The sequence below is a fragment of the Macaca thibetana genome, chromosome 7, assembly GCF_024542745.1.
Source record: "Macaca thibetana thibetana isolate TM-01 chromosome 7, ASM2454274v1, whole genome shotgun sequence".
Classification (NCBI taxonomy): domain Eukaryota; kingdom Metazoa; phylum Chordata; class Mammalia; order Primates; family Cercopithecidae; genus Macaca; species Macaca thibetana.
The window spans coordinates 102,446,932-102,468,613 of record NC_065584.1 but is presented as its reverse complement, the minus strand read 5'-3'; the positions used below and the strand labels follow the sequence as shown (position 1 = coordinate 102,468,613).

At 53.1% G+C, this 21,682-nt stretch overlaps 2 protein-coding genes across 12 annotated transcripts in view; one reads left to right on the top strand and one right to left on the bottom strand.

Moving 5' to 3' along the window:
* Positions 1 to 16,431, bottom strand: part of NTRK3 (neurotrophic receptor tyrosine kinase 3) — a 386,330-nt gene extending 369,899 nt beyond the window's left edge. For 6 of the 8 annotated variants that reach the window (XM_050797640.1, XM_050797635.1, XM_050797634.1 and 3 more), the window contains exon 1: positions 16,122 to 16,424. In XM_050797640.1, the coding sequence (XP_050653597.1) occupies positions 16,122 to 16,369 (248 nt within the window). In that variant the 5' untranslated portion in view covers positions 16,370 to 16,424. Of the gene's footprint in view, positions 1 to 16,121 lie in introns of all 8 variants that reach the window. The other 2 variants (XM_050797633.1, XM_050797639.1) reach the window with 2 other exon arrangements.
* The window catches only part of MRPS11 (mitochondrial ribosomal protein S11), a 1,182,883-nt gene that overhangs the window by 947,952 nt on the left and 213,249 nt on the right, over positions 1 to 21,682 (top strand). The window lies entirely within an intron of this gene.

Here is a 21,682-nt window from a genome sequence, read left to right as displayed (position 1 = left end):
GGCTTTTTGCAGTCTAGGAAATCTTATTCATAAAAACGTTATGCAGAATACCACCCCGCCTCTGATCTCACTCCAGGGAGTACAGTGTGAAAGCCATCAATATCAACAGCCACTCTCAAAGTGTGGTCCTGGACTTGATGCAATTTCTCAGGCCCGACAGCCGATCTTCAGAATCAGAAACTCTGGGGTGGGGCCCAGCAGTCCGTGCTTTAACAGCCCTTGGTGATGCGCGTGCATGCCAAAGCTTAGTAACTCACAGAGTCTGGTCTCCAGGACACATATCTACAGACACAGAGACACACACTCACACACACACAGGAACAAGGCTCCCACACACCCGTGTGCAGGGGCACAGCCCCCCTCCCTCCCCCAACAGGATTGCCCCCAAAGAAACCCAGGGCTGCTGCAGTTGTATGGCTCCCCAGCTTTCCTACCCCATCCCCAACCACCACCATGGAAACACCACAAGTCAGAGCCAAAAGAGATCTCAAAGATCACCTAGTCCAGCCCCCTGATTTTAAATATAAGAAAACCAAGACCTTAGAGACAACAATGCCTGGCCCTGACTCACCCGATAAACTGTGGCAGTGACAGGACACAGAGGCCAGCCCCATCCTGCCCCGACTCAAGGGACATTCTGTGAGGATGTGGCCAAAGACACGTGTGTCCATGAAACTCAAGGATCTCAAACTCCACTGGGTCCTGAGGGCCCCTTCTGCCCCACAACCAAAGTCAAAAACCAGAACAGCACGGCGTGTGTCCTCTCAGCCCAAAGATGCCCACTTACTGTGGAGGAGGCTGGGGCTGGCAGGAAATGGGAAGGGGTCTGGAATACAAGGCTGCCCTCCTGGCTCTGGAGCCAAACCTGCTACAGACAAATCTCAGCTCTGCCACTTCCTAGCAGAACCACCTAGGGCAAGCTACTTAGCCAACCTGTGCCTCAGTTTTCTCCCCTATAAAATGAGGATGATCATGGGACCTGCCATGTCACTGTGCTGAGAATGGAAGGGGGTTAAAACAAAAGTCCCCTTAAAGGAGCCCCCGGAGCAGTCATCACACAGCATTTGTTCTCACTGTGATGAGCTCAGGTTTCTCTAGAAGATTCCTCCAACAGGCTGCCCTGCTGAGGGCAAAGCCCAAGGCCCACAAAGGTGTGGAGAGCAATGAGAACGGTGTGCCCAGCATTCTGTATGGAGGCATGTGTGCCCTCACCAAGCTGGGAGGGTTGCTGAGGGCCTGGGGGACATTCTGGTGCAGGAAATGAGCCTGTTCCAGTCCACAGGTCTTTACTGAACACCTACCAGGTGGGGGCTCTTGGGGACAGAGCTGAATGAGCCTCAATGCCAGCCTTCAGGAGCTCACTGCACACTGAGGAAACAGGAACATTAACAAGCTAATGCTATACAGGACACATCACGGGGCTCCAGAGGGTGTCAGCTGGACTGAGACACTAGCTGTGCCACCCTCTTCTGTTCAGTGACCTGGGCAGGTAAGAACATAGAGGGCAGTAGAGGGCAGCAGGGTGGGACCTCAAGGCCAGAGCACGCCTGCCCAGACAGCAGGCAACAGCAGCCCTGAGTGAGTGACAGGAGGAGGGCAGGGCGATGTCAGTCACCTGGTTTGGAGACACAGCCTGCAGCTCAGGGATGGGGATGATGGGCGCAGGGAAGAGCGACCAATCATTTCCAGGGAGACAGAACATGACCCTGGAAAATGAACCCTAGATGCAAATCAGGGAGGCATGAGGTCACTCTCCTACCACTTCTGCTTTCCCAGGGCCCAGGGAGGTGCTCTGAGCTGGAAAGGAGGAGGGAGGGTGGGCCCAGGTCAGGATCATCCAGGAACAGGCGGCATGGGGCAGGTCAGCCGCTGGCTGGGCAGAATGTCAGCTGGGTGCTGGGAGCTGGGAGCTGGGAGCAGGAAGCAGGGCTTCCCTTCAATATCACGCGGAGCTACTCTCTTCATCTGACCTGCATCTCGCCTCACCCAGGCTCACCTCCACCCAGAGCATGGGGGAGAAAGGCTGCCCCATCCCCAGAGCCCTCTGACTTTTCTGCCGAGAACATGGCCCTGGGGATGGACGGAATCTGCTGTGCACTCTCAGCAAACTTGGCCTACCTCCCTTCTCTGGAGGTCGATTTCCAGGTGCAGGGAGAGGCCAGGACAGTTGCTGCTCAGCTGCACACATCCTAGAAAGAGAGTGGAGACCTAGGGACAATGGAGACCTCACGGGTCCCGCTCTCCACTGCTCTCCCAGCTCTCCCATGTGGCTGGCCCATCGGAGACTCTCCAATAAACCCATGTCAGGTAAATGCACAAATAGAGAAACGAATGAACGGCCGCCTGGGAAGAGCACGTGGTCACCTGCTCACGGACACACTGATGTGTGACTTTCCTTCCTCCCTGTGTCACTTCGCTCTCCCTCCCAGGCTTCCTGGGGTCACCTTCCAAATAGACCACCCACACCCCAAATGTTCATCTCACACAGGCAGAGTGACAGGGGAAGAAATGAAACTCGCTTCTCTTGCCTTTCTGCGTGGGGCCTCTGTGAGCAACAGCAAGGCCAATGAATCAACTTCCCAGCCATGGGGACAATCTTGACAACTCACTCCACTGTTACCAACATTCAGTACACCTGGGAGCAGGTAAATCTAGAATTTTTAAAACTCTATTTAGGAAAATTGCACCCTGTGCACCTTAGGGAAGCCACATTTTCATATATATAAATTTTTCTTTAAACTTTACATTAGATCCATTTTCTAAAATTCTGCCCCCGCTTCTCTTGAGATAACCCCTTGAGCTGTAGACCATTTGTCTAATACCTGCCTCCCTCCATTCAACTGTAGCTCCAAGAAGGAAGTATCATGGTCTTTTATTTTCTCAAGGCTGTGCCCCAGAGCTCAGCATGGGCCTGGCCCACAGTTGGTGCTAGGCACTAGGATGAAAGGGGACAGACTCTCTTCCTCTCTGGGTCCCACAGAAGGAAGAGCCAGGCTGGCCCTGCTAGTGCGTCTGCTCATTCTTCCCCAACAGTCCAGATGCTAGGATGGGCTTTGGCAAACAGCAAGGCAGGCGGCCAGACACCTGGGCACCCCACAGCCTAGGCACAGATGAAGCTCAGCAGTCACCGTGGGCTGAACACGCCACCAATGCCAGGCCCCCATTAGCTGTCTGTTACACACTTGGAAGACAGTCCTTTGGAAAACGGAATATGAGGCTGCCCCTCCAACACCTGCCCTAGGGATGGGAGCGAGAAGTCCTCATAGGCCATAGGGCCCTCCCATGGAGGAGGAGGAGCTGCAGCTGCAGGCCCTAAATATTAGGCCCTTCTTTCCACCCTCTTCCTTCAACACCAGGGACTTTGAGGGGCCCTGAGCTGAACTCCTCTTCCATTTCTTTCTTGCTCCTGAGTGCCTCGAAGACAAGGTTTCTGCCAAGAGCATAAAACCTCACCCCTTCTCCATGCCTTTGCCCCCTCCCCGCTTCTTATTTCACTCTCTGTGTCTTATCGCCATATTTGTTCAAATGACTGCCACTTAAGAGGTGGCAGGGAGTCAGAAACACAATCTGGAGCAAAGCTGATATTAAATAACTTCCTGAGCTTGGCCCGTCTGCCAACACTCCCTCCTGGATCTCAGGTGGAGAAATGAAGAGGCTGCAAGGATGAGAGCCAGGAACACCCCAATTCAGCCTCAGAGCCACCCCTCCAATGAGAGAAGACTGGAGTTTCTTCACCAGTAAAGCCCAAAGCTTAGCAGTGACCCCTACTCCCCCTTCTCACTTGATCCCATCCCCCATACCACACACACACACAGACACTCTCAGCAAAAGATATTCAATCATGTCTGACACTCAAATTTAAGCTACAAGAGCCTTTTTTGTCAACCAGGCCAACCCCTACACTTCCCAGGTAAACAAACTGAGGTTCAGAGATCTGGAGTCTCTTGGCTAAGGCCAACCAGATAGACTGTATTAAAGCATCTCAAAAAGAGTGGTGCCCCAGGAAAACACTAGAAAGGCTCTGGTTTTTAGGTGCCAGGATTGTTTCATTACAATAAAGTTAGTCAGTTGCCCATGTGTTTTCTCCAGTTGTGACTTCGTACTGTGGGCCCCCCAAGAAACATCCCCAATAGCCATCATCACATCAATGCCCTCAGGAAAAAAAGTCTTTAGCACTGAGCAGTTGAAGGGGAGAAATTCTGCTAATGAAACCTCTGAAGCCAGTATCCACTAACCCTGACTCAGCCTCACCTGGCCCAGACAAGCCCCACCACACCACCTGCAAGATCAGAATACACTTGCTGTTCTCCACGCCAGCCACTAGGTGTCACTGCTGCCCCCCATGAATTGGAACCACAGAGCGTTCAATAGGGGGCAAAATGACCCCAGCCGGCCAAGGGGATCTCATACATATCTCCTGGGTGTGACCTAACTTCATATTTCTCCCAGAAAGAGATAGATGGACAACCACGTTCCAGATGCTGTTCCAGATGCTGTTCCATCATGTTCCAGATGCTGTCCCCACATCGTGTACTTTAATCCTCACAACACCATCTCACAACATCTCCCAATAACACCTTACTTTGCAAGTGAAGAAAGTGAGGCAAAGAAAAATTAAATAACGTGCTCACAGTTTAAAAAACCAGCAAGGAGGAGAGCAAGGATTGAAACCCGAGAGGGATGTCAAATTCCATGACCTTTTTACTACTCAATTTAGCCTCCCTTGAGCTATCAGTCTCAGTGCTATGGGCTCTGGTTGAATCAAGCTGGTTTGCCATGACCCCAGAGAAGATGGCATCTGGGAAGAAACCAAGTGGGGCTCAGGCTTTCATCAAAGGTACAAATCACAACAGGACAGGCTCAACAGCCCTTCCCTCCCTGCAGAAATCATGGTCTAGTGCCCTCTTGTGGCTTAACGTGGAACTGGGATGAATGTCCATGGGAGGCTCTCCTGGGTGGATTGGAGGGATATTAGGTCATCCTATTCCACTGGATTCCTACGTTCTTTCTACCAAGGATGGTCCTGAAGCCCCCTCTTCAGACAGACTTATTGGATTACAATAGCCAAGAGGGAATCAGCTAGTGAATGAGAAGCTACATAGGGCAAGAAGCAATAACACCACATGGGACAACATCTGCAAGAGGCTGGATGCTACCAAATTACCCTAGATAGAGATTTCTGGCATCCAGATTTCTGGGGCTGCAGAGTGGGGAAGGCAGGTAGCAGAAACGCTTTGCCTGGGACCCTACTCCGACACGTGGTATTCCAAAGGAGTCCTTTATCAGCAGGAGCCATAACAATCTCCCTGTCCCTGTGGTAGGCATGTACCTCAGCCACTTTGTCCCTTTTTACAAATATATGTCATCTTAGCCCTTCTCTTGTCTCCTTCAGCTTTGTCCACATGCTAGTTCCCTCATGCAACTTCCTCTAATCCCACTCTTCAAGGACCTGGAAACATCACTGCCCATCACCTCCTACAGACTCCTGTGGACTGCTCACCAGCTTGGCTTCTGTGTAGCCATCACATGCCAGGCACCTACCATAATCTCATTCAACTCTCACAACCACTCTATTAGATGGGTATAGCTAACCAGATTTTTCAGATGAGGAAACAGGCTCAGAAAAGTTAAGTAATGTGCCTAAGCCTATCCCAGGGCAGAGCCAAGATTTAAACTGAAAGTTTTTTGACCAAAGAAGCCTCTACTCTTCCCACTACACCAAGCCACCTCTCAGGAAAAGGAACCACTGAAAAGTTTGGGGTGCAGGAATTGGTCTAACCAAATACCCTGGATTAGAAGATTAATCTTTTAGGGTGTGGAAAATGAGCTGGAGGCAGGAGAGGCTGGAGACAGGAGAGACTAGAAGCAAGAAGAACAGACGAGGGCTATAAAAAGTACCCATGCTTGTGGGGATGAGGTTCTGGGGTATAGTAATAGGAAGAGAGAGAAGGTTTTACACACACACACACACACACACACACACGCTCATTAAATCTTACAATAATCCTGCCTTATTTTTATTATTCTCATATGAGAAAACTGAGGATCAACAAGGTCAAGTAGCCAGCACAGGGTCTCAGCATGTAAGAGGCAGAATCACAATCTAAAGCTTCATTTAGTTGTTGCCATAAATAAGTAGGGTTGCATATGCAAATGATCTCTGGCCCAGTAGGAGGGCCATAATGTCAGCTTCTTTCCTGCTCTTCAGTGGACCAGACTTGAAAAACTATCAGAAATAAGGAAGTAGGGAAAGACGGACCACAACAGAGAGGACCCTGCCTGCAGCCCCAGGTCAGGAAGCTGGGAGCAGACCCTCAGGAAAGAGTCACAGGCCCCAGAGCAGAAAGCTCCACACCCACCCCAAAAGCAGCAGACCCTGTCTCTAAAGCTGATAACCTTGTTAGTAGGAGGACGCTCCTTTGTGCATGGAACAAGACAGCACCTGCTCAAATACAAGACTGCCTAGAACAGAGAGATGGGCCAACGGTACTCTCAGAAGCACTGTCAAAACCAGTCAGTCCAGGCAGGGCCCATGACCCTGGTTTGCAAGGCACTTTCGTACCCATCTCTGTGCATGGTTATCTCCGAAAGCAGACACAGGATCTGGAGAGGTTAAGAGAAGACGCCAAGCTCTCATCTCTAGTCAATGCCAGGACCTGCTATTTTCTGAGCACTACTTATCGTCTGGTAATTTCCAAGGTTGGGTTGGGGGGCAGGGAGAGGGGAGAGATGCCCCCACACTTGAGCCAGGGTATCAGACAGCCTGAGGGCCTGTATAAAGCTTGCTTTCTCCATGATACTAGCCCCACAGTGAAACTATCTGTCAACTTCTCTGTGCCCCTATTAAGCCTGTGGGTCTTCCTGGGCTACCTCCCATGCATTCACCCCATTACCCTCTGTGCAAATGTGCTGATCTCCCCTGCTGCTGCTGAGAGAAGGCAGGAAGGAGAGCACACCAGGTGGCTTTCCTCCATCCAATGCACTCTCCCAGTCACCTCCTTCACAGGAAGCCGGGGGCTCATGAGTCAGAAAGCCCAGGTCCAGGAGTCTCACATCCCTGGACTGCAGAGATACAATGGAAGCAGGGCCAGCTCGGTGGAGAGATGCCCCTCATAGAGGAGAGCTGAACTCCCTGCTCAACCCTGGCTCAGGAAATGTTTTGAAAGCCAGGCCTGACACTGCACTTCTCACCAGGCTAGCGCCACACGCCCGGCTCCAGCCCTGGGAAGCCACCAGCCCAGGACCGTCTCGTGCGCCACACTGCCCTCTGGTGGCCACCAGGAGTGTAGACGCAGAGGGAAGCCAAAATCTTTAAGGCCTGTTTACGCAGACCTCAGACACGATGTGCACAGAACACAGGAGAGATGCACTTGTGCCTGTGCCAAGACGCCCCCAGATACACGCACGCAGCCCTGTTTCCCGCAGCACGTAGCCGAGTTTAGGACTTCGAAGCTACTATTGCTCCCCTCATGTTCTCCCCTTCTCTGTAGCTCTGTAAGAGCTCCTTTCCCTGCCTCTCTGTAAAAGCCCGAACCCCTCAGTCCCAGAGCAGACACCAACAGGTGGATGGAGACCCACACCAGCTAGGGAGGCAGGGCCCTTCGTTCTGGGCTGCCTTGTGCCAGGAACTCACTGGGCGATTGGGCCAAATCAATTCACCTCTCTTGATTCCTAAGTTCTTTCTCTGTAAAACAGTGTTTGGTCCCAACATTTTCTGAACCCCTTTCCAGATCTAGTAATTTATTGCTCAAAGTCTTGATCTTCTCTCTAACTCAGAAATCTTCCCAGTGGTCTAGAAAAGGAAATAACCAATGTGGTACCCAATTATTTACAGAGCCTAGCGAATACATCATTGCATAGGTTTAAACATGACTGTGACGCTACTGGGGAGCCAGACTGGAGAGTTCCATGACCTCAGCTCTCGGAAGTGGAGAGGCCAGTGGCTGAGTGATGATGAAGCAAGCTCACACAGCCAAGAAGCAGCAAACACGGAAAGTGTACCAAACCCTGCCCCTCAGTTTCGGCTGTTTCACAGAAGAAAATTCTATCTGTCTCCCATGCTCAGAGCTCATCCCTATGGAAAGAGAGATGGAGCTTCCATGAGCAATGAAGGAAGAGAGATGGGGTAAGGTTGCAGGGGGATAAAGGCTGCTTATTGTGGAGGGGACCAGGGAAGGACTCAGAAAGAAGTTCTAAATATCAGCTTCCAGCTCCAGCTGCCCAGCACTTTAGACACCCCCCTTTTGCTCTGTACCCAGAAGTATTCCTGGCACCCCAAAGCTCTACCTGGGAGAAGCCACTCAGCGCTCTGCTCTCCCATCCAAGCTTTCGCTGGTCATGAGCACCAGGGGCATAGTCCTGCTGACCACGGCTCAGCCCAGAGAGGAGCTTGCTGGGACTCAGCCACCAGCTTTCTGAATCTCAGCCAGCCTCAGCTGGCACCTGTTCTGCTGTGGGCTGACCTGACCTCAGAGGCCAGGACATCATGGGGTGGACGAGGAGGCCTGGGAAGAGGGTGTGGCTGAGACACAACCTCAGGAGAAACTCCCTGTTGGGAACAGGTCAGGAGGGGAGACCAAAAGCCTCCCCCACCACTAGAGAGGCCTGCCTGGGACGGTGTTGGCCGCACTGTTTGGCCAACACCACACCCATAATTATCCTATGTGCCTTCCCCTCCAACCCCAGCCAGGGTAATTCCCACCCAAGGAACTGAAATATTGTAAACTAAAGGATTCTCCTAGACTTTTACATCAACTCCTTTATTTTTAACTTAATAGTAATATATTCATGTGTGTGTGCATGTATGCATATATATGTGTATGCTAGTATACATATGAGTATTGCAAAAGAGCATAGGCAACATAGCTTAATATTTAAATGCCAGACTGCTTTGCCATTTACTGGCTGCATGAAATTAAGTGAGTTAAGTTCCTTCTCTGCACTCAGTTTCCCCATCTGGAAAATGGGGAAATAATAGTACTCATCTTATTGGGGTTGATGTGAGGCCACAATGAGGTATTAGCCTTAGAGTGCTCGGCACAGTGTCTGGAACATAGTAAGTGTTCAAGAAACACTAACAATTGATGTCATGCACTCAGTAGATGCTAGCTGTCATTAGTTATGTATCGACAGACTTCTCTTTGCCAGACATGACCCAGGGCACTGAACTTCAACAAGGTGCTTATATAATGTAGTTGTTATTATTATCCATGTTTTATAGACAAGGAAATTGAGACCCAGAGGAAGAAAGAGATTTGTTCAAAGCCAGGGAGAAGCCTGAAGGAGCTGCTGGGAAAACTGGGCTTAGGAAAAGAGCAGCTGCCAGAGTCCTCCATGCTTCATGATGCGTGTCTGGGGAAGGAATCCCGAATCTCCCACCACCCAGACTCTGGAACACTTATGAAAGGACAAGCCAGGTGGGAGGACCAGGGGCAGAGGTAAGGCCAGGGGAAAAGGACAGGCTTCCAAGCCTGCTGAGCCCCAGGTTCCCCAGCCCTGTGTGTGAACAGAGCTCAGCAGAAGGCCTCATCGAGTTGATTTCTAGTTGGTATGGGCTGCAGGCTGCAAGGAGCCCTGGGGCTGCCAGCCTCACATAGTTGCTGCCTCTGGGGACCCTGAATTTGGAAACATTGCCTTAGAGGGAGACACGTCATGGGGGAGGCTCTAGCTTTGACGAAGTGCCCAGAACAGGAGCCAGCGCTGAGTAGAAGGCGGCCCTGGCACCTGGGAGTGTGCCTGGGAAGAGGAGTCTTCGAGACACTCAGGGATCCCGGCTGAGTCCCTGCCCACTCTGGGCCCTGGGACCCTCATGGGTGACATGAGGGAGAAGACGACTGCAGTGGTCCTTTCCAGCTTTGAATTCTGGTAAGCCCTGCACTTAGAGGCAGCAGAAATGGCAAAAGCCTCCTTGGGGGTTCTCAGGACTCCACCGGGCCCTGAGCTTTGGTATTAGCCTCACTGGAGTCTTCGCTCCTCATGACCCAGCCCATCAAAGAGCAGCTTCCAACACACCGGACACCAGAAGGATTTGTGTTCCTCAAAGTTGAGGTCAACGAGGCTCAACGAATGACAAGTGACATGAGCTGATCACTCAGTTGGTCACCAACATCTAAGTGACTGAGTCCAGCCTCTATCTGGGCCACCCTTTGACCAGTTGCTGAACAATCAGCCACCCTCTGCAAGTCTCTCAAAGATGGGTCCCTCTAATGCTGCCTTTTGGGTGGAAAAACTTCCTAGATGAAAATGCTCTGCACCTTCCTTTCCAACAAGCCAAACCCCAGGGCCTTAGGAGACCAAGGTTCCCAGGTTTGATCCTATAAGTATCTTTCTCTGGGGCTGTAACTACTCCTGCTTCCAAATCTCATGTCAATAGCCCCTCACATTTCTGCCTTTCTCTCTCAGGCCTAGTCCTAACGTCTGGCTGAAAGGGCCATGCCCAAGAAAGAAAAGAGCCAAGGGGCCCACAAGTTGGTAAGAGAAGTCCCAGAAGAACCACAGACTCCTGAGAGCCTCCGGACTTTCCCATTTGTGAGCTACAACAACATGACCACCTGGGAGGCTAGATTTGTTCTTTATTTTGTTTTCTTGATCTGTAAAATGGGACTGTTAAGCTCTGCTTTTATACACAAAGCAACTGTCACAAAAATAAACTCAACAATTGTAAACTAAAAATAATGATATGACTGATGGGGGCATTCGTGGAGATGAAGAATTTGCTACACAGGGATAAGAAGGTAGGATCCCGGTAGGGACTAGACCATTGTTTAAGAGCTGGCCTGGCCCCTGCAAGGGGGCTTTTGGGCCTTGGGAACTCTGATCTGGAACTGAGATTCCCCACCCCCGCCAGTTTATTCCCTCCTCACATTGACCCCTTCCCCCTATTAATCAACCCCTCCTTGGCACGGCATCAAGGGGGAGCCAGGGGCTTCAGGACCATCTCTCCTGTCACCACCCTATCTCCTTCTCAAGTGCCAACCCTCCCAATCACAACAGCGGTGGGTACCAAGCTGTTTTGATCATGCATGATTTAGCAATCAAAAAGTTTATTTTATAACCCCCAAACACTCATATTTATTACTTTATATGTTTATATATCTATTATCTATACATTAAATATGAAATATCCTCTTTTCTAGGCAAGAATAATTTGCAATAGAAGTTCCAGTGTTTTCTTCTCACGCCCAGTGGAGAGCTGTACTCCAGCAATGGGCTGAAAGCTTTGCAGTGGGACATCTTTTTCTGGCCCTGAGCCCAGGGTACAGATGGGGAGCCATGAAGCTGGGTGCCCAGGCCCTAATGAGAGGCTGCAGGCCCCAGCACATTCTTGTTAAATATGCCATTTGGTCTGGGCAGTTGACTCTAAATAGTGTCATGTGTCACAAATGGTGTCAAATTCTGGGTGGCCCGAGTTTGCTAAAGGTGGGAAGGGAAGGAAGAGGAGAAAAACCAGTGTCCCAAGGTCGGTGAGGGAGTACACCTCCTCCTGGCACCATCACAAGGGTCATTGCCATCCCAAGGAGGTGCCCTTAAAAGTGGCCTGGACGAGCCTCCTGGGGGAAGTTCCCTGGGCCCTGAGATGACATATGTCCAAGTTGGAAGAAACACTCTGCCCTGCGGCCTCAATTCATAGTTGAATTTATAGGCTCAGAAAGTCTAGAGTGCCCTGATGGAGCTCACAGGAGGTTAGGGACAGAGCCAAGGTGGGATTCACATGATCCATCCCTTTCTCTGCCACCAGCCAACTGGAGGCCCTGAGGGGAGGCTGGAGATCGTGCCTATGGCTCCTGTGTAAGCCACCCACGGGAGCACATGGGATGGTGACCCAGGGCCACAGTGAAAATGCCCTGATATTGGCAAGGGCCATACCAAACGAGGGCCTCAGGCTACCCACACCCACCCAAGAGTCAGCTGAGGTGGGACCCTGGTCCTTCTACAGAGTTGGACAGAAGCAGCAGCTGGAAGGGACTGGCAAGTCAGGGACAGGGAGCATCCCAGGAGAGCATGCCTCAGGCCCTCCCTTTCTCACAGCAGCACCTCCTGTTCAGCCAGGCAGGAGGGTAGTAGGATCCTTCTAGGACCCTAAGGAACCTTCCAGATTGCAGGGTCAGCCTTCCTGGGGCCAGTAGATGAGGACTTTCAAAGCAGTGGCCAGGCCAGGCTGATTTTTGCCCAAAGTTGTCATGGCCTCAGGTCCCATGGAGCTGCAGAGCAGATGCCCTTGGCCCCAGGGTGTATGACAGAAGCTTGGCCTGCTGGGCTTCGTGGGGCAAGGGATCTTGGCTCTGGAGCCACCAATAGCCTCTCCTCGGTGGAAAACCCCAGGGCCTCAGGAGACCAAGGTCCCCAGATTTGATCCTGGAAGTATCTTTCTCTGGGGCTGTAACTACTCCAGCTTCCAAATCTCATGTCAATAGCCCCTCACATTTCTGCCCACCTCTCTCAGACCTAGTCCTAATCCTGGGGCTCTGAGCACCTCACTGTGCCTACCGAGAGCGAGCCCCATGATGACTTTGGGGCCTGATTCATACCCTGCCAGGTCATTGTCAAGGCTGGGTCTCCCCTTGATCCTTAGAAAGAATGAGACTCAGGAGCCAGCACGACAGCCAAAGCCCCAAATGATCCTTCAGGCAGCCAGAAGAGGGCCTTCAGGGAGGGCCATGGAAATGAAAGGACCAGAGAGCTGCCTAATACCAGGGACCCTGTGGGGGCTCAGAGTGAGACCCTGCTGGCGACTTAAGAGTCCCAGCTAAGAGCCCATAGCCTTTGCGAGCCGAGGTAGCCAACCCTGAGCACACCTGGTCCAGCCACGCCATCCTCTCCCGCTTCATCTTTTCTAACAGCTAAAGACCATACCATTCCAACCCAGCCCCAGGCAGGCCTGGCCTAGCAAACCGGCCACAGCCTGGTTGGGCGTGGCTGCGCATGGACCCTTCCAGGCTCCATGAGGTTCCAGTGAATCAGTAGCTGCAAAGGCAAAGGGATTGGCCTCTTGGGCAGAAAGGGGCCAAAAGGGAGGGCCCTTTGGAGTAGCATGGCTCTGGGAGGGGAGGAGGTGAGACCGACACTTCTGCCCTGATGCCTTACAACTGATTTCCTCCAGATACAAACAGGGCAGCTGAATGGGGATATGGCCTCCCCCATCAGAGGCAGTTCCCAGCCAGCTTCCTTGGATGGCCACACAGGAATCACTCCACACACCACCTCTGAGAAGCAGAACCACAGGGAAACCTCTTGTCCCTCTGTAAACTCAGGTACAATCAGTTCAGCACTTGAAGGAAGGACTTCGAAACATTACAGCCCGAAGAACAAGAGGGTGAAATGGTGGAGGCCTCAGCATCTTCTACCCAGAGTGTGCCCATGCTATACCCTGGGGTATCCACCAGCATCAAGAGCTTCAGGCCAATGGGAGGCTGTGGAACCTCTTGGCCCCATTTCCTTGGTAACATCAGAAATCTGAAGAACAACTCTCCAGCAAGGCATGGGCTTCAACTGAAGCCCTCTTCCCAAGCCATACTAAAACAAGAACCAACCCCAACCAAGGGCGCTCCTCTCTGCCCACACGCCCCTCTTCCAGCCTGCTCCACATGCAGCCCCGCACAGTGGGGGTCCCTGTTGTAGTTGTGTGCATGGAGAAAGTGACCTTACCACCCCAAGCCTCCATTTCCTCAGAAGTCAAACAGGGATGGGGATGCCGACTTCCTGGGGTGAGCGTGACTCCCTGCCCTCTCTCCAGCCCTCTGGCTCTGGAGTGGAAATCTGGGCCCTTCTCAAGCTCAGTCAATGCCAGTCATAGATATAACAGGGCACTGGGGAGAAGATGGGGCGAGGAGAGGTCATTCAAGCTATGACCTCTGACCCTCCCCCACCTGCCACTGGCACAGCTCCTGTGAGAATCCAGTTCCCTTGTTCTTTGGGGTGGGGTGGATTTAGAGAAAGGAGTCCTGATGGCCTCTCAGAGTCCAAGTCCTGAAACAAGAATGGGAACACACACAGAGGGGCTCCAGATCCACTCCCTGCTCACTATCCTCCCAGACACCCTCATGAGGCCCTCCAGTGCCAAAGAGGGCAGGAGGCCACCCCAGTCCCCTCCCACCACAGACTTTTCTGGCAGCCTGGAAAGGCTAACCCAACTCTTCCCTATGAAACTGCTTCCCTGAGCATCATTTTCAGAGGAGCAACACCTCTGTGTGGCTATAAAGAGCCTATGTGATTGTGACCATCCCTGCCTCCCACTGGCTTTCTACAGATAGACACATCCTTGGAGCAGCACACTAGATGCAGCTCACACATTCCCAGAGACCCAGGCTGGGTACCAGGGGCCCCTTCTTCCAACCTTTGGCCCACCCCTGGCAATCTCCAGGTCGGGCTTCTGAGCACCAACACTGGCTGCTCAACTCCCACCTTCACCACCATTCCACTCCCCCACATCTACCCCCTACACACACACAGCCCCAGTAATGCTTTCCAAGTCTGAGTTTCCCTAACAGTCTCACTCTGAACCCTTCTCCCTGCATCCTTGGGAATGCTGGAAGACTGTGGCCTGCAGTGGGGGAGAGGCACAATTGGGTCTGTCCCCTTTCTCTTGCCCTCCCTGCTGCCCCCCGCCCCTTGGCTGTTTGTCTTGTCATCTCTGGCCGGGTTGAAGGGGGTGAGGGGGTGAACAGCAGAGCTGAGATATGGGTCAAGCTTGTCTCCTGGGCCAGGAGTCAGAGACATCTCCAGGGCTATCCATTTCCCTCAAACTGTCAGCTGCGAGAACGCAAGCAAAGGCTCCATTAAGCCAAGAGGGCTGGTGGGCTTTCCAGAGAGCAGGACTGCAATTCCTCCAGGCTTTGCAGCCCCAAGGCCCTGGAATGAAGCAAGGGGAGGTGCTCCCAGAGCAGCACCAAAGGCAGGTCTGGCCCCCTTAAGTCCATCCAAGGGGTAAAGAGCCACCCAAACGCCTTCCTCCAGACCTTGGCCAACACCTCAGCACAAACCCTTCTCAGCTGCCTATCCACTGCTGGGGGTCCTCAAGGGCTGGAAGCCTTGGGGGAAAAGAGGTGAGAATTATCCTCTGAGCAATTCCAGTAAGGTCCACATCCTTCTCCAGGGTGGTAGATTAGGAGGGGGTCACCTGGCCGAGGTCAACGAAAGAAAAGAGCAGACTCTCCAGTCCCCAACCCTCGATCTGTCGTCTCCTTTGCTTCTGCTCCCATCCCCACCAAAGAAAAATAACAAGGAGAAAAGAGCAGGCCACCACTGGTCTCCCTCGGACGGGGCAGAACCAAGCAAAAGCCAGCCAGAGTTGAATGTTTCAAATGAACCGATCCGCACGACCATACAAGAAACCCCCCTCCCCAAAACACACGCCCTCTCCTCTCCCTGCGCCATCCTGACTCGGAATTATCCGGAGCAGTTATCAAAGCCCAAACTGAGAAAGGATCTGTAGGCGCCCAGATGCAGATGAGGGTGGCAAAGGGGGTGTCTCGGAAATGCCCAAAATGGGGCTGGAGAGGGCGGGCTGCAGGAGGGGAAGGGAAGAGGTAGGCGTCCATGACGGCCTCCACACGTCCAAAGTCTCCCCGCGAGCAGCCAGCTCCCAACTTGTTTACTTGTCAGCATGTTTTGCTGTTTCCAAATGGAAATAGTTAAACACCTCGGCTGGATCGCGAGCAGTCCCTATCTGTCACCTTCCCTGCCGGCTAAGCGCCGCCGCCGCCGCCGCCGCTGCTGCCGCCTCTGCCAGAGAATCGAACCACGTCTACTTTATTTCACTTGAGCGTGGCCAAACTGTTGCTATTTAGTGGGGGGCAAAAAAAACCAATTTGCAACCTCGAAACGAGAAAGCAGCTGGTGGGGGGGCGGGTGGGAGCTGGGCCCCGCGTGCCCTCGGCGGCCGGGGTCCTCTCCCGGGAGAGGCACACACACGCATCGCCGGATCGCGCCTCATCAGGGCCGGAGTCACCTGGAATGCGCAGCCCGAGAGCATCTCCCGAGCTACAGCGAGCCTGACGCGCGCCCAGCGGGTGGCGGGCAGCGGCGAGCTGGGGCGGGTAGAGGGCCGGCTCCCGGCCGCGGGCGGGCAAGAGGGAGACGTGTAGCGCGGGGGAGGCAGGATGGGGAGCGGCCGCCAGACTTACATGGAAGTGATATTCCTTGAGATGTCCGTGATGTTGATGCTGGCGTTCCCATTGCTGTTCCCTGAATCCTGCCCTTCCAGGAGGGGGAAGAGGTTCCCATCGTCCGGCCGCCGGCAATTGATCTCAGTCTTGCTGCAGACACAATTTGCAGGGCAAGCCAGCACCGAGCCCACATAGTCCAGCCAGACGCTTCCCAGCAAGAAAATCCGCCAGAAACTACACTTGGCTGGGCAAAGAGAGACATCCATCTCCGATCGCTGCTTCTAAAAAAGAGGAGGAGGAGAGGAGAGGGGGGTGGGGTGGGGGGAGTGGGGAGATCGGGGGGGGGAAGGAAACAAAGACGGCGAGGGAGGGGGGAAGGGGGAGGGGGGGCTTCTGCCTTTGAAACGCCGAGCGATCAGATGCAAAATCCTTCAGCGTCTGAAACCATCGCGGCCGCCGCCGCCGCCGGGTGGGAGCCGCGAGGAGCGCCTAGTGGCGCGGTCTGCCGGGCATGGTGGCCGGCTCGGCGATCGCTGACTCGCCGGGTCCGGGGACTCTGGAAGCTAGGCGCGCTCTCCGACTCCGAGACTTTGCAGGGTTGCAACAGACGGTGGGGAGGCAAAAAAAAAAAAAAAAAAAAAAAAAAAAAGGAAAAAATGGTGCTAAAGTCACCAAGTCCCACCTACTGGGCAGAATTAAAACGGACACACCACACACCTGCAAAACACACACACTCACACACACTCACACATACACACACCAGGAGCCCGAGGAAAGGAGAAGGAAGATGCAGTAGGAGCTGCAGCAGCCGCCGTGAATGGCTCGCCGCGCGGCTGCAGAAATGTACAAGTGCTCCGAGCCTTACGAAACGCACGGGTTATCGGAGCGTCTTCCTCGGCTCCCTCCCTCCCTTTCTCCCTCCCTCCTCCCCTCCCTCTTCGTGGCCTCCTCCCCCCGCCCCCCGCCCGGGCTGGGAGCGGCAGGAGAGCGGAATCTCCCCCTCCCTCCCCTCCCCACACCCGTCTCTCTCCCCGCTCGTCCTCTCCCTCCTCCCCACCCACCCACCCACCCACTCGCCGGCTCGCGGCTCTAGCCAGCACCGCCACCCGCAGCCGCGCGGCAGCCCGCCCGCCCGCTCCACGCCTCGCAACGCGGCGCCGGCTAGCCGCAGCCCGGGGGAAACCGAGACCGAAGGGAAAAAGTTGCAGTTGAGATTGCGAGGGTAGGGGCTGGGGAGGGAGAGTTGGCGAGCTGGCTGCGCGACACGGAAAGGCGCTCTCCTTTCCACTTTTTGACCCTCGCGCTGCCCGGTTTTGCTGCAATCCGGACCGCGGTAGGAAGTGAGATGAACGTGGCGGAGGTGATCGGGGAGTGCTCCCAAGCCTGGGTGGAGGGCGCTCCCAAGCCTGGGTGGGGGGCGCAGGCTCACGGACGGCGACGGGGGGGCCGGAGCGCACAGACACCCCAGAGAAGCACGCAGAGCCAGGGACCGGGACCGCAGGCGCGCAGTCCTTGGTCTGAATGACACTCATTTCCTTAATCTTAAGAGTCTGGGGCGCTGGTCTCGGCTGGGAGGGGACTGCGGGACATGGCACGCTAGGTGCCCCCCGTGCCCGCTGCGCCTTCTTGGAGGTGGGTTTTGCATTCGGCCTTGTGCAAGCAGGGATTGGGGAAGGAAGAAACAAGGGTCGAAAGGGCTGCGCAGGAGAGCCGAGGTGGCCCTGGGCGAGCCTTGTGTGCGAGAGAAACGGCCGGGGGAAATTGAGATGCAAGGGGCATATTTTGGCAAGCGCCACGCCAGCACCGTCAGAGGCCGGCTTCTCGGGCTCAGCTCTCGGGTGCGCTGAGCTGGCTGCCGGGTGAGGGGGCGGGCAGGCTGCTTTCTCCGGATTCGGGGGCGCAGAACCTCCTCCTTCCCTCCCACACAAGCACCCCTTCCTGGTAGGGACGCAAAGCAGGTGCAGCTTTCGACGCGAGCTCAGATCTCATCCGGTAAAGAAGTGGGGGGGGGTCCCCGCTTTTGCACTGGTAGGGATTTTTTTCTTAATAAAACATAAAGATGCCAAGTGTGAGCTGTTTGCTGAAAAAGAAAAAAAAAAAAAAAAAAAACGAGCGTTCGCTGTGGGAAAGGAAAAGAAAGGGTTAGGGGAGTCTGAGCAGGCAGACACACTACAGCATTCACACGCAGAAGAAAGCAGGGTTCTCCTTCCCGAGCTTGGATGAGGGCAGGCGAGGAAGCAAAATACATTGAATTCAACTGCATCCAGTATCTGAAAGGAGTCTCCCCCGCCCCCCTGTGGATTCCGATGCAGGTCATGCAACTTGCAGGCAAGATGGGGGAAGGGGTATGCCGGTGTCACCGCCTGCCCCAGGCGCAACCACAGACAGGCCGGGCGCCTTCGGGTGGCACTGTCGCTTGGAGTAAAAACTTGGACGAAAAAAAGGAAGAAAAGAACATGCCTATAAAAGGCAGTTTTCCCGACTTCCCGTCACATTCCACCTTCCCTTGGCCTCAGGGAGATTTTTACCTCTGTCGCCATTATGGCCTTGTCCCCAGACTGGCATTTTGCCCTCCCACCAGCAGGAGGGGACAGAGTGTGAAGACCTCCTTGGACTCTCAAACCACTTGCTACTGGCCCTAGGCCAATCATTGGTGTCCTTAGGCCACTGGGAATTTCCCTGTCACTTCAAGTGCCATTCTGGAATTGGCTTTAGAATATCTGAGAGTCAGGGAAACTGAGGTGTAGTCAGATACTCACGCTTGGCCTCTCTTGGGAGGTGGGAGGTGGCAGCAGAGAAACACAGCCTCTCTCAGACCACTGCTGGGCAGGGAACGCCAAGTGGATTCAGCCCAGCGTCAGTGCTCCAGCCTGGAACTGAAGTGGTTGTGTCCAAAACATGCCCAGCCCACTTTTTTGAGAGAGAGAGAGGATTTTTAACATGTCAACCAGAGAAGATGAGACATCCGTAAGTCAGAACAACAACAACGAACCTTTAAAAACCCCTCTGGATTTGGTAAAAATGCGGGTTCTGGTGCAAGGGGCCCTGATGGGCAAAAAGTCCTTCATCCTGACAGTAAAATGGGATTAAGATGGGGTGCTACACTTCTGCTCGCACTCTGGGCCTGAGCAGGAAGCGGCAGCTGAAAAAGAGGGAAGCTCTTTGGAAAGCAGGTGACGCGTGAACACATAGAGGGGACAACGCACATGGAGGCCTACTGGAGGGTAGAAGGTGGGAGGAGGGAGAGGATCAGGAAAAATAACTCATGGATACCAGGCTTAATACCTGGGTGATGAAATAATCTGTACCACAAACCCCATGACACATGTCTCCCTATATAGCAAAGCTGCACATCCTGCACGTGTACCCCTAAACTTAATGGTTAAAAAAAAAAAAAAAAGCAAGTGATGGACTAGGTGTGGGGAAGAGCAGAATTTCATTTCTAACCACAGGCAAGTGACTTAAGCTTTCTGGGACTCAGCTTTCCCATCTGTAAGGGAATTAAGATCAGATCCTCAAAACCTAAAGTGTGCTTTCTGTCTAGCAGCATCCATGTCACCTGGAAGCTTACAAGAAATGCAGCCTCTGAGAACTCACCACAGACCTCCTAAACCAGAATGTCCATTAGAACAAGCTCCCAGGTGATTCATAAGCACATTGCAGCCCCATAGTTGTCCCTCCCAGCTTGAAGATTCTCTGATTCTACATGGATCTGGGCCAAAGGGACTGTTGAGGAAAAAAAAAAAAAAAAAGGTGGGGGTGATGGGAATGGGTTCTCAGAATAATATTCAGTTAGGGTGAAGTTAGGGTGAAATAAACTGGCTGTCTCAGGGACAGGGGCCTTGTCAGAAACAGACCTTTGAAGTTTCATTGCAAGCTTAAGAAGGTAAGAATGACCTGCTCACGCGCTGCTCACAGAAATCATAGTGCAGGGTCGATAATAGTGCAAACTCAGAGTTTGGTAGTTCTTAACCTCTGCAGTAGGCAAGATTTAAATGAGGGAGCGGGAGAAAGACTCCAGCGTAGACACCCTCCCCTCAGTAAGAGTCCAGAGCATCTGCAGTGTCTTACCTCTTGGTAAGAATGTCCTGGTTGACAAGGAAGAATGCCTGTCTCATGGTGGGGTCCTGGAGAGATCATGACCAAGCTCAGCATCCAGCCAACCGGGTGTCACCCCCCAACCTCCTCATCTCCTTTGCTACCAGCTGGAGTCTTAGAAAGGAGGAAACTCACCCATGTGCCACTTGCTAATCAATAAGAGGCAGGAATAGGCAAAGTTTTTTGTTTTGTTTTGTTTTGTTTTGTTTTTTGAACAGAAAGTAAAGCTTTAGAAACCCTTTACAGGTGAGCAGACATCTCCCAGTACCAAGGGTTTGAAGAAGGCAGAAATCTTCCCAAGATTCCAATGTGGTCTTTCACCAGACAGGTCAGAGTGGGGGCCATTTGCTGGAGCACAGTGGCCCAACTCCCCTGACACCTAGAGAAACTGAACACGTGTCTTTCTTAAAAGGCATGTTCCAGGTGTGCAAGCACCTGAGGTTAATATCAACTGTTTATAGGAGATTTCCAGCAGCCCACATTCCCCTCCACCTAGCAAGGGAGGAACGGAGTGGAAACTCAGAGTGGACCCCTGCCAGTCTATTGGTCACCTGTCTGCCTTTCTAACCCAGCCACATCCCTTTTTCCAAAGGACCCACACTCCTGAGTCAGTGGTCACATTACTGGGATGTAGGCCAGATCCCAGGCAGGTGCGTGAATTCTGGTGTCATTCTGAATCCAAGAGCTGTGCTGCACAACTTTCAAGTTTGAGCAGAAATAGGACCTACTTCTGTAAGTCTCAGCTGGTTGAGAAACTGTGATACTGGGTGATGACTGGGGAGTACAGTGGGCTATAAAGGGAAGACTAGGTCCTGCAGGACTTGCTGTTCTAAAGAGCTATCTGGAGCTGGCAGATCTGGGCTTGGGCTAGAGAAGGAGTTCTGTTTCTTGGGTGGCCCAAGGATAAGATATGAGGGAAAGAGACAGGTCTGGGCCTGCTTGGAGGCTGGGGATGTATAATGCTACCCAGAAGCTCTGGGTCCAAGGAAAGAATTTTGACCACACATGGAAGATGAAAGCCCACCCATGAAAGGGGACCATCAAGCACCAAAGTGGTCCGGGAAAGCAGAAGAATCCAACCACGAGACGGCCAGCTCAAGGCTCCCACTCAAGTCCCAATATCTTGGACAAACACCTGCCAGGAGGTTTTGCTGGTGGTGGCAGTGGGTTGGGGAAAGATGGGGAACACTTTCATCCCACTTCTATCCATTAAAGAAGATTCCTTGAGGTACTGCTAGATTCTTCTGCCCTGCCAGTGTATGGAGGAGGTTCAGGGGTCCCCACCAGTGATGCTGCCCGGGTGACCCTGCGCTATTATTCTACTTAACCTGAATGCCAGATTCATAGCTGGAACAGGCCTCCAGGTCATCCAGTGAAACTTCTATTATGCAGACATTTCCTCAACAGCATCCTCAGGTGCCCAGTCTGTCCTGCTTGAACACCTTCAGTGGCAGGAAGCTCATTACCAGCCACTCCAGAGC